General features: G+C 45.7%; 3 protein-coding genes across 3 annotated transcripts in view; 2 read left to right on the forward strand and 1 right to left on the reverse strand.

The window, feature by feature from the left end:
- Positions 1–582: 582 nt before the first annotated feature.
- LOC104545826 (histone H3.v1-like) lies at positions 583–4,099 on the reverse strand. The gene is given in 5 exon segments (XM_010191050.1): positions 583–1,083; positions 1,953–1,989; positions 2,338–2,722; positions 3,804–3,988; positions 3,990–4,099. Coding segments are annotated over 5 exon segments (1,218 nt in total).
- LOC104545825 (histone H2A type 2-C-like) lies at positions 2,349–2,819 on the forward strand. Its single transcript, XM_010191049.1, has one exon. It carries the CDS (start codon positions 2,371–2,373, stop codon positions 2,749–2,751), a length of 381 nt encoding a protein of 126 aa, XP_010189351.1. The 5' UTR covers positions 2,349–2,370; the 3' UTR covers positions 2,752–2,819.
- A 5,012-nt stretch (positions 4,100–9,111) lies between the features above and the next one.
- LOC104545827 (histone H1.01) overlaps positions 9,112–12,527 on the forward strand; it is a 4,038-nt gene continuing 622 nt past the window's right edge. Inside the window, exon 1 of the mRNA XM_010191051.1 lies at positions 9,112–9,131. Within this exon, the coding sequence (XP_010189353.1) occupies positions 9,112–9,131 (20 nt within the window). The remainder of the gene's footprint in view (positions 9,132–12,527) is intronic.

Here is a 12,527-nt window from a genome sequence, read left to right on the forward strand (position 1 = left end):
GTCCGACCTGCGCTTCCAGAGCTCGGCCGTGATGGCGCTGCAGGAGGCGAGCGAGGCCTACCTGGTGGGGCTGTTCGAGGACACCAACCTCTGCGCCATCCACGCCAAGCGCGTCACCATCATGCCCAAGGACATCCAGCTGGCCCGCCGCATCCGCGGCGAGCGCGCCTAAGCCTCCTGCCACAGCAACTCCCCGATTTCGGTAGACTGAGGCAGCCCACACAGACCCAAAGGCTCTTTTAAGAGCCACTCCATACACAATAAAAAGAGCTGTTACCACTGCTTTGAAAGGAACATGCTTTAGAAATAACATTTTCTTATTCTAGATAGTGACATTTTATTTTATTGGCCCTGCTCCTTGATATTTTAAGATCCACCCCATAAAAAGTAAAAAAAAAAGTATTACAGCTGTTTAATGCTTTCATTTCCCACAGTAATAACAGCTGCTGAAAGACCACTTAGCACTGCAATGTACAATCACTATAACAAGATTTACATTAAAGCTTTAACAGCCCTTTTGGATGTGCATGTGGTGGCTCTTAAAAGAGCCTTTGTGGCTTTGGTGGTACCGGGGAAGGAGGCTTAAGCGCGCTCACCGCGAATGCGGCGGGCCAGCTGGATGTCCTTGGGCATGATGGTGACGCGCTTGGCGTGGATGGCGCAGAGGTTGGTGTCCTCGAACAGCCCCACCAGGTAGGCCTCGCTCGCCTCCTGCAGCGCCATCACGGCCGAGCTCTGGAAGCGCAGGTCGGTCTTGAAGTCCTGCGCGATCTCGCGCACCAGGCGCTGGAAGGGCAGCTTGCGGATCAGCAGCTCCGTCGACTTCTGGTAGCGCCGGATCTCGCGCAGCGCCACCGTGCCGGGCCGGTAGCGGTGCGGCTTCTTCACGCCGCCCGTGGCCGGCGCGCTCTTGCGGGCCGCCTTGGTGGCCAGCTGCTTGCGGGGCGCCTTCCCGCCGGTGGACTTACGCGCTGTCTGCTTCGTGCGCGCCATCACTAGCCAGTGACTAAACCGACAACTACCCAGAAAAGTACTGGCAGCGTACCCTGTACTCGAGGGGTATATATAGAGCCGTTCCCTTCTCTGATAGGCGGATTTACACAGGCTGACTGTCATTGGTGGATTCAAAGTTTAAAAATTCCCGCCACTGGTAGGTACCGTCTATCCTTTTGCGCCTTTGTTGTTTCTGTATACCGTCTAAAGAAGCCATTATTTTATCACGGTGCATTTTTTTCTGTTCCCAGGAACCTTTGTTTCGTTATCGATTTTATTTTTTTTAGACAATGTGTGAGTTATTAGTTATTTCTTTTTAAAATCTTTTTCTTTAACTGTGGAATTTTCCTCTTTCTGTATAGATATTTCCATACAGAGTCAACATTGATAAAATTTCTCTGCAAGACACAGGAATTTCTATTTACATAAGTTAAGATACTATAAAAGCATACAGAATGAAAGAAAAAGTGAAAAAATAGCATATTAAAAGAATGATTGTTAAGAACAATGAAAACCAGGATATTAGAAAAATCAGTTCAATAAGTTCAATTAAAGAACAAAAATAATTCATTCCTTTAAGTCCTTATTAATACTGAACACATCCAGGGAATTAATAAAATGAGGACTAGAGGATGACTGCAGGAATCAAAGGTTTAAACTGAAGTTTTAGACATAATCATGCAGTGAGCATAGGTCGAGTAGAACTCCATTACCCCACTCTCAATTTGGAATGAAGAGGACTGAAGGGAGAGAGCTGTGGTGGTTTTTCGGTTCAAAGAAGCGTGCAGTTTTGGAAAGGTGGAAATGTCTAGAGTGACCCGGTGTTGGAAAGCGGCAAAATCTTCCCGCGGCGAAAAGATGTAATGGGGGAAAGGTGTACATACTTTCCCGGCTCCCGGTAACTCCTCCTTTACTCCTGCTCACTGACATAGCCATACACTTTCTCACTTCCTCTTTACCTTTTCCGTTGTCCGCTCCAAATCCGCGCTTTTCCGACTGTAAAAATTTAAAACAATTAAAAAAAAAAGGGGGGGGGGCGAGGGGAGTAGAAAATTCAAGGGAAACGGAGCCAGTGAGGCGCCACGCTGCGGCGGCTGGTACGAACAATCCATCGCTGCAGAAGCCCGCCTCTCCTGCCTTCTCATTGGTTGTCCAGAGAGCGCGGGTTACGGCCTTTCAGAGCTGAGGCCTTTGCTATCGAACAGTGAGAGATTCACTCCGTCATTGGGTGCGCGTTCCCGGATAGGCACTTCGGCCTATCAGAAGCTGCCGACTGAGGACAGAGGGAAGGTATATAAGGGCTGACTTCAGAGTACTGGGAGTTCAGCTCTTCTGTTTTGTAACAGTAGCAGCTCAGCGCCGAACGAGAACGCTGCAATGTCCGGCCGCGGGAAGCAGGGCGGGAAGGCGCGGGCCAAGGCCAAGTCGCGCTCGTCGCGGGCCGGGCTGCAGTTCCCCGTGGGCCGCGTGCACCGGCTGCTCCCCAACGGCCACTCCGGCGAGGGGGGCGCCCCGGTGTACCTGGCGGCCGTGCTGGAGTACCTGACGGCCGAGATCCTGGAGCTGGCGGGCAACGCGGCCCGCGACAACAAGAAGACGCGCATCATCCCCCGCCACCTGCAGCTGGCCATCCGCAACGACGAGGAGCTCAACAAGCTGCTGGGCAAGGTGACTATCGCGCAGGGCGGTGTGCTGCCCAACATCCAGGCCGTGCTGCTGCCCAAGAAGACTGAGAGTCACAAAGCCAAGAGCAAGTAAACGGGGCCTGAAGAATCATCCCGAGCACAAAAAAGAAAACTACTCAAAAACCCAAAGGCTCTTTTCAGAGCCACCTACAGTCTCGAAAAGGAGCTGCGATGCTGCTGAGTGACAAGTAACCGTGCGCGAACATCTCTGTGGGAGGAAGGGATATTTGCTTTGTAGCTGCTCTGGCCCACTTACGCTGTAGAGCTCTGGCGCGCTCAGAAGGTTTTAGTTTTCCTTGCAGAACTTGCAACGCTACCCCAAGCAGTGGGCGGGAGGGGCATTGGGCTAATCTTTCGGGCGGGAGGTGCGCCGATGGGGGGTGGTGATGCTGTGCTGGGCAAGCGAGAGGAGCGCGGGCTCTGCCGGGAGCGGAATCTTGCAGAGCCAATCGCCGCCCGCGCGGGCTTTTCAAAAATGGGAAGGTGTTTTAACCCGCTCCCTGCTGAAACGGGGACAGGCCGCCTTCCTCACCCCCCTCACCCCACCAGGTGAAGTGAACTGTGTGCAATCACTGCAGTTTTCCCCCTGTGGACGTGAGCAGGTAGGAGGAAACGATAGCTCCGACACCCTGCAAGAGAGAACTGGAAGAGACAGCCATGTTTTTCCTTTTTCGTTCTTTTGTTGGGCTCAGAGACTCCTCCCTTGTCCTCTTTTTTCCTAACAATGTCTGTGATGAAAGCGCCAGCCTTCCCCGGTAGTTTCCAGGACTGCTTGGCATTTGTGTTTGCCTCGGGAAAAGTCAGAAACTGGACCCACACAAGCTCTTCTGAAAGCGGCTGCTGGTATAAGAGAGCAAGAGCTAGGAAGAGGAACGATGCCGCTGCAGGACACCAGAGGGACCCAGAGCCGAACTACAAGGCTACCCAGTAGTGTCAGCTGGACTTAAAAAAAGGGCGGGCGGGAGGCGCGGCTTGGGAGAAACGAGTGTTAAAGCTAAAACCAACATTACGGCAAGGAGTTACAAAAACGAGCAGCGTGAAACAGCTCTTTAAAAGGAAAACATGGGTGGCTCTTAAAAGAGCCTTTGGGTTCTCGAGAATGGCACAGGAGCGAAAGTCTTTAGCCGCCGAAGCCGTAGAGGGGGCGACCCTGGCGCTTGAGGGCGTAGACCACGTCCATGGCAGTCACCGTCTTCCTCTTGGCGTGCTCGGTGTAGGTGACGGCGTCACGGATCACGTTCTCCAGGAACACCTTCAGCACGCCGCGCGTCTCCTCGTAGATCAGCCCCGAGATGCGCTTCACGCCGCCGGCGGCGGATAGCCGGCTTGGTGATGCCCTGGATGTTGTCGCGCAGCACCTTGCGGTGGCGCTTGGCGCCTCCCTTGCCAAGTCCCTTCCCACCTTTGCCTCTGCCAGACATATTGCCACTTATTATCTCCTACGACCTACTAACTCCGCGCGGCGGCTTTTATGTGGTGGGAGCCGACCTGATTGGGAGGAGGGGCGGGCACGGCCGGCCGGGGCGGGGCCTGGGTCTCTGCTTCCTTCACGGGCGCGGTGAGGCGGGGCCTTCACCCTCTGCCGCTCTCCGGGACCCGAGCAGTTTCGCGGCGCCAATCCCCGCCTCCGTTTCTGCCTCCTGCTTAGCCCCGGTGACCCTGGAGCGCCGTTTCCGGGCATCTTTCTCTCCGGTCAGAGCCGCAGCGCTCAGACCTTCCTTCTCTGAGGGGCCAAGCGCTCCACTGCGCAGGGAGCCAGCAGCCTTGAGGTGTCTGCAGACAGTGCTTAAGGTCATGCTGACCATGTCTCATTAGTTCTGAGGTCACACTGCAAAGACTCTCTGACTGTAGCATCACTGGTGAGTCCACAAAGGGCTTTTTCAGCATAGAACTGGAGAAGACCCTTTATTTTCTATCATGTGTCTGGAGTGTTGCTTCTTATTAAGTCTCAGACATCCACATTCAAAAAGCATTTCCATTTAGATCACTGCTTACTAACTGGATGAAAATTAGTCAGGCATGTCAAATGCACAACAGAAATGGCTATGTCAGCTCTGTGTGTGTGTACCTCCATGTTTTCAATGGCCTGACATCATTCTGAGTGGATAGATACACTTTTATGTAGTATGTTTTTCTTTCACCAGTGTGCATTACTGGTGACAACATTTTTGTTATTTTGCTATGACTTGACGACTGAAAATCAGTCATTATGACTGTTAAATCCATACCTCATTTCTGCTGGCAATCCTTGCAGTCCTCCTTTTCATAACTCAGGGTCCACTGAGGCTAGGAGATTAGCATAATTCCAATATGGAGAATTTGCCTGTGCTCACCATGGCTGAATACACGTCATTATCCACACAGAGACAGAGGAGAGTCCTTCAAGACTAAGCACTCGGGGAGATCTTTGTGAACTCTGACAACCCTTTGTCTCAAGGATATTGGCATTTGGTTCTGCCTCAGTCACAGTGATTCCAGAAGGGAAAGTCTGTGTGAGTGATGGGATCTAAATATATAATGATGAAGTAATTCTTTCCCAGCATCTTTCAGCTCCAATATTTCATACAGAAATGTTTCTGCCTGGCCTTGAATACTCTGAATTTATTTCTTTTTTCTGTTCTTCCAAATGACTTGCCATTCCCTCTTGCCATTCAAATATATTCTCTTCACCTCTCTTCAGTTACAGGAAAGGGGGTTCAGTTCACTGTCTTTGTTGGTTGCTACTTTGTCCCACTTCATCTACACTACAGAAAGCATATTTTCTAGCACCATTTTGTAACACATGCACACACTGAGGACACTTAACTGTATATAAATGAGGTTCTCCCCTATGAAAGGGATACACATGTAGTGTACATGTCCATCACTTTTTTTTCCACTCACACTGTACGTATTCCTCAGCCTGCTATAATTTGCCATGCTAAAGCCTCATCCTGAAACAAGAAAAATGAGAGATGTTATGATCAGGAAAAGCAATCAATAAATACACAGGAGAAAAATCCATTCAAGGCTCTCCAAACACATCCCCTCTGACTCAGTGAGTCCCTGGCTGACAAATCACTAGGACCTAAGGGATCATTTTGATGAGATACCAGTTATTGTTCACTCACTCCTTTTCTACTGGCCTCTGTCACAGATGGAATATTGGCCCAGGTGGAATTTTCCTGTGAATTACTTGGGTATTGCTGTGTTATGATGACAAGTCTCTGTCTAGAATGCAATTCAAAAGGCAGCACAATCTCAAGGCTGTCCCACTCATATTGCCCATTCATTTCTCCCCACTCTGGATCTATGCTGGTATTCCTAACTGCAGAAGCAAGTTCTACTACTAAAATCTGTATTCTTCCTCTGTCCTCTTGCAGACTTAAGGCTTGTGTGTCCCTGATACAAGCCCAATAGAGCTACTGTCTCCTTCAACACCAAAGAGAACATAACCAGGTAACCCTGCTATCCTAGAGAGAAGGTGACCAAAAACCAAAATAATGCAGAGCTAAGACTATTCACCATGTTAGCAGAATAAGCATATGTAGTAAAATGAAAAAGAAAAAAACAAAACAAAACAAACCTAAACCCAAAAAATTTTCAAGTATAAGAACCTTTTACTTTCATTAGTGTAAAATGCAAACAAACATTCCTGTCCTCATCCATTCATGTGACTGAAAGCAGTAACCCTTGAAAGCCTTTCCATGTACTCAAGTATGTCAAGGCCTGTTTTCTTCTAAAGAATTAATAAAACAAGGACAGATTACACCTTGGCATCCACTTAGGTTTTGGTTATTTTTTTCTTATTTTTTTAAATTACTTTTCTCTTTTTCAGTTTTTCTCCCAGGGAAGATGTTTATACAAATGAATATGCATTAGATCTGGACAGTTAATATCACATTTACTCAAATGTTTACCTTATTGATCAGCAGACCCTTTTCTCAATAGCTGTGGGTAATCTGGTCTGATAAGCTTCCTTTCTTGCAGGTGTCTACTATTGCAGTTTGGGTAAACCCAAAACCTCATCTGGTTTATCTTTAATTACAACCTCTATGCAGCTGGACACAGGATGGTCCCTGCTCCTAGCTGCTTAGTGCTGGCCTTGTATGCTAGTCTTGTTAGCCATATAATTAAATACATGATGTTACAAAGTACTAAACTAAAACAGCACACAAAAGTTAAACTTATTATTTTGCCCCTTATTTTATGCACAAATCAATCAAAACTTGATTGTGTTTTCAGTATCCAAAAGAGAAAAAAACCCTCTATATTAGGAAGACCAAGATTTAGACTTAATGTGCTTATTATGGAAGCCAATTCTTCTTTCTGGGACCAGATCATACAAGTCAAGCTGCAGGCAAAAGAGATGAAATATATTCTCCTTGAATGTACCTACACTATATGCACATATACTCATGAGCCTGTGAAGCCAGATTCCTGACTTCCTAACTGCCTGATGGCAGGAGTGCTGAGTGATTGGCCTCATTTGTATATTGTGGAGAAATCCGGGCACCAGCCAGCTCTTCCAGTGCCCCTGGCAGTCTGGATGACATCCTAACAGGGGACAGTGCCACTCTGGCACCAGCCCATGGACTGCACAACTGCAAAGCATGTAATGTAAAAAACAAGCTGTGCCACAGGACCGTTACACACAAAGCAACTCTTTAAAACCTTTTTGCTCTCTCCTATAGGAAGGGAGCCAGCCTATAGTGCCACCAGCTTGCAATACTCCTGCTCTAGAAAGATGGAACAAACAGCCTTATCTGAAGTGAATATCTGCTTCACCCCCACACCTCTGAGGAAAACTGGCAAGGCAGCATCACTTAATGACAGCACCTTCACATGGTGTGTGACACAGTGCTTTGGCTCTCATCGATGGCAGAAACCCAGCCTACACAGTGTCTGGGTGCCACCATACCTGCCAGTGTGGAAAAAAAAAAGGGTTGCTTGCCAACCCAAATGTACCTGGATGCCTGTCACATCAGTGCCTGGGGTGTCACCAACCACAGAGATGGCAGGTTGCAGTGCATGCACTATGTGCCCAAAGAGACTTTGTCCCTTCATAGGTACCAACAGGCTTTGGCTGGAGGGGAAATGAACACATAGATTGGTCACACTGCTCCCTCCCTCTTACCATCACTCACAGGGAGCACTGGCACACAAATAGGAATGGGTGGAGGGCAGAAAGCATGCAGAAGTGCCGCTAGGTTGTGGGGAGGAAGAGTGAGTTGCTTAGCATCACTCTGCATAAGCTGCTGGTCTGAGCAGCCAGGCTTCTGTGCTGATGGAGAGGCTGCTCTGAAAGGACACTGTGGAGGCACCCTTCCTTGGTGGAATTCACTGTTAAATGCAGATGAAAGAGAGGCACTGTCAGTTCAGGAGGAGATAATTTCTCTGAGGAGCCATGGCTAATGGAGCTTCTGTTCATGTTGCTTACCTCTCATGGACAGTATGTCTCAGGGCCTGAAGTCCTCAATTGCTGCTTGATGACTACATTCAAAGCATGCCAGGGTGGTCCAGAAGACAGTTAGCCAAGTGCCTTAGATTATTTTTAGAAGACTAATGTACTCTAAGACATAAATAATTCTGTTCTTTGTTATCTGACTATCAGTGAGGACGTTTTCTTCGTCTGAGTGTGAGAAAAGTAAAAATGTGTTAACCTGGTAAACTCTCGTACAGTAGAGAAATAAACCTACATCTTTTTACCTCATTAGCTGTTCTGAGAAGAGTTTTGCACCCCTGCATTTTCGCTGGGTTTTTCCACTCTCCCAGGAAGGACGTCCTTGCCAGCGCCTCCTAACTATGGACATACCCAGGTTTTAGACTATAGGTTTTCAACTCCCAAATGACATGCCATGACAATGATGAAGGGAGGCCACAATAGGTGCCGAAACCCTTAACCAGGAGTACAGGGAGGAGTGTGCAACATTCCAAGAAGCTGAGTCTACAGGGACAGTCATCCAATGCCCTACCCTATTTGTCCTACCCAGGATAGATGGACTTAAAGGGCCTTATGTGGCCTTAGTACATTTAGGAGTCTTAACGACAGCAGCAGCAACATTAGTATTATATAGGTAGAGACTTGTTTGCTGAGCTGCAATAAGTCTGTAGTTTTGGTAGGTACCACCTTAAAATTGCTTAGCTAGAGGTTAAAAGCTGTTCAACTGTGCTGGCTGGTTTGATCACACAAGTTACTACATTTGTAACTCTGATGAAGGATGAAGTCACTGAGAGCAAGTAAGGCATGGGTGTAGCACTGTAATAGGAGTATAATCACGGTTGCAGAGTATTTACACTTCTTTCCTGTGGAACATGTATACGGGGGTGCAGCACATAGCATACAGACCCTTACCTAAATCTCTCTGGAAATCATCACTTGAAGGAAGGAGAGGGGCTGGAGCGCACAGGCATTTCAGCTGCACTTCCTCCAGCTGTCTAAGAATGACTGACCATGGGACTCACCTACAGCAGGTAGAGTAGGCCATGAGCCACATTTGTGTGGCTAGCTTTCATACTAATGCCTCCTAACAAAATTGCTTGAGAACAACCACCACTGTGCTACCTCTCTTCATTTCAAACATACCTAAATATAACCCAGAGCTCATTTTCTTAGGAACAAGTACTAGCAGATCCTAAACTGGAGATGGGAATGTCTGATAGCTCTCAGGTGCAGTGCAAGCCCTTGGCTGTGGTTCATGTGTCTCCTTGCTTATGCCAAGAGGTCTTAATAGATAACTGCAAAAGATGGACAGACCTCAGTATGTGAAGGGAAGTGACGTGCAGACTTCAGATTGCAATCTTCTGCAGGTTTGTGCTGTAATGAAGCCTGCTGTGGTGCCCGTGAGGTAAGAAGGGTTGAAGACATTTGGATGTAGTAGACATTACAGTGATGTCCTCTCCAAAAGTATCCCAGGAGATCCTGATATCATTCTCCCCCTCTTTTAATAATCCATGAAGTCTACGTCCCTCCAGTCTCACTGGGAAAGCCAAACTGCATGTCAGAGTCTATGTGGCACCTTCATGAAGTTTTTCTACCTCATCCTATACCTAAAACAGGATTATTTTCTTTTCTCATTAGCTTAGCTTGAGGTGAAACTGCCATTCCTGCCTTTTATGTAATCCTTCACCACATTTTTTTCTTTGTCTGAGTACATCTATCCATTCCTTCTAAACTATCTGCTCTGACTGAAGAGCATACTCCTTTTAAAATTGCCAAATGCATCTTAAATTTCCAAAATGTTGTTCCTGCAAGTATTTCTTTAATGTAGAAAAGAATGTGTGTTCCGTTCAGCAATTCTACATTGCTGAAGTTATTTTACTTCTTTGCTGCAGGCCCATTAAAAAAGAAAGATCAGAGCTTCTCTCCATGTCACAAAATTTCTGAAGTTACTTCAGGTTATTTTAAGATAGTAGACTGTAACTGTTGGAGATCAGAAACTGCTACACATATTATTAGCTGTCCCTGTTCGGAATGGGGAGAGAGTAGCAACTGCTGGGAGAAAAGCCAGGCAGACAACTGGGATGGTGACCATTTTAGCTACCTCAATTTCAGCCACCAATAAACATGAATCAACACTCTGCAAAGCCACAACTGAAGGCTGGAGTGTTGAAATCTCCTCCAGTGAAGGTTACTGAAGCAAATGTGTACAAGCTCAAAATACTAAGAATATGCAACATGAGTTTTCATTTTGCTGACATGTTAATCATGGTCTACACCTTTCCACTATGTGCTAAGAAGTGTCTTGGTAGCTGCTAAAGCTCATCTCCCAGCATTGCTGCTTTATTTCACTATGCAGTCAAATCAATGGAAAGTCTCTTTCATTGATTTACAAACACATATGGGATATAGGCTTAAAATACATATATTTATTTTACTTCAGTTTTTGGTAATTTGTGAAGGTATATCTTAAATAGCCACATCCACTCCAATTTAGTTTGCTCCTGTATCCTTCTTTTAGTTAAATACCTTTGACAAACAAGACCTTGAAAATCCCAATTTGATCAGCCCTTCTCCCAGTTATCTTCCTGTTGAAGCATTACAGAGCTCAGGTGCACTTTTCCTGCAACCTTTTTTCTGATGTGTTTTTTTTTGCATGCTGCAGTTTTCCCCTTCACTGCATTTATTCATAGTTTCATATTCACTGAAACCAAATTTTACAGCAAACTAAAATGTTTTCACTATACACATTTTTACTGTTACTTTTGTTATTTACAAAACAGGCATAGCAAATGAAAGAATTAGGTGGAAATTAGATTACATTTACCTAAAACTACCTATTCTCACAATCTGAAATTTTAGTTGCTAATATCTACTTAAATACTGTGTTTACATTATATGTTATATCTGGTTATACCAAAGGAAATTAGAGGGCAGGGCTGGTGTAGTCTTTGTGATTTTAAAATAACTACAAAGGGCAATGGATAATACACTTGTTTATAGTCAGGTACAGATTCATGAAATATTATTCCAGAGCTCTGTTTTGTTCAGCATATTACATCACCTTCCACTGAATATCAATATTGATTGAATTCTTCCTGGTTCTTTAGGAACAACCTATGGCCTACCTCTCCCCTCATTAGAACTCAGGTTATCACAAATTGCTCTAATTTTTGTCCTGAAAGCACTTCCTCATTTCAATAATGGCTGTAAAATGTATAAGGAAGAATTAGATGTGTTTTATGTGAAGTGGGAAGAGAATTCAGAATTTGCTCTAGATAAACCTTTGTGTAGACATCTTGTGTGAGATGTGTTAAAAAAACCAAAATGCAAACAGTAATATGGTTTTAAATTTTACTACTATTACAGAAAATACATAACAAGGTAATACTCTCTGGGAAGGAAGAGCATAACTACTAAACTACTATGCTAGCCTTTGTACATCTTGAATTACTAGAGAGACAAAGATAATTTCAGTAAATACCACCAGAAGTTTAAGAGGTTGTTTTCTTTCACAGAACTGCAGTTTTGTAACATCAGATATCAAATGACTGTTTAATTGAAATTGAAATGCAACATGAAAAGCAAATAGCTTGATCTACTTAATAATTGGTACAGAAATTTATATGGAAAACAAACAAAAGAAAGAAAACAACCAACACAAGGTAGCAGGGCAAGTTTGCTTCCCTTACACTGAAATTGCAAGAAGACAAAATAAAACAACTGTATGTTCAAAAATCTCCAGATATTAACAAATTGCTTATAGGTCCATAATAAATGCAATAGGAGGTCGTAAGAGACACTATTTCACTAGACATTAGCGTTTTAAGAGGTAAAACACATGGTCAAAGGAACCGGTTCTTAATCCATATTCAGAGCTGAAAGAGGAGTTTGTGTTACTTCCTCCTCTTCAAAATCAATTTAAGCTGTCAAAATAACTTTAAATTGGCAGGTTTCGACTTTGACTCCAAGAAAACCCTCTAAAGAATCAGACCGAGTCATTGCTGTAACATTTATGTCAAAAGGAAATTTTTAATTTGCAAGGAAAAACAAAAGTTTCTCTCTTCAGAGGTCTCTCCAGCAGCAGCACACGGGATTTATCGCTTCTCCCTTAACTCAGCCCGCGTCTTTGCGGCTGGAAACTCTCCCGAACGCAAGTACCTGCTCTTCTCCTCCCTCACCGGAGAAATGGGGCGATTTGGTGGTAGAAATTCCGAGGAAAACACACTTTTGTTAGTCCAAAGAAACACAAATCGAGCACACCGAAGGGCTCCCCGGCCGTGCAGCGGGGCGGGCTCTGCAACGCACCAATCACCGCGCGGCTCCGCTCTAAAAATACGAGCATCTGACCCGCGCCAGCCCAATTGTGTTCGCCTGCTCCACAGAGGACTCTGCCGCCGCGATGTCCGAGACCGCTCCCGCCGCCGCCC

The sequence above is a fragment of the Mesitornis unicolor genome, unplaced genomic scaffold (assembly GCF_000695765.1).
Source record: "Mesitornis unicolor isolate BGI_N332 unplaced genomic scaffold, ASM69576v1 scaffold32308, whole genome shotgun sequence".
NCBI classification, from domain to species: domain Eukaryota; kingdom Metazoa; phylum Chordata; class Aves; order Mesitornithiformes; family Mesitornithidae; genus Mesitornis; species Mesitornis unicolor.

Bases quoted from the DNA above. Each gene is read 5' to 3' on its own strand.
- LOC104545825 (XM_010191049.1), top strand. From the start codon at position 2,371: ATGTCCGGCCGCGGGAAGCAGGGCGGGAAGGCGCGGGCCAAGGCCAAG.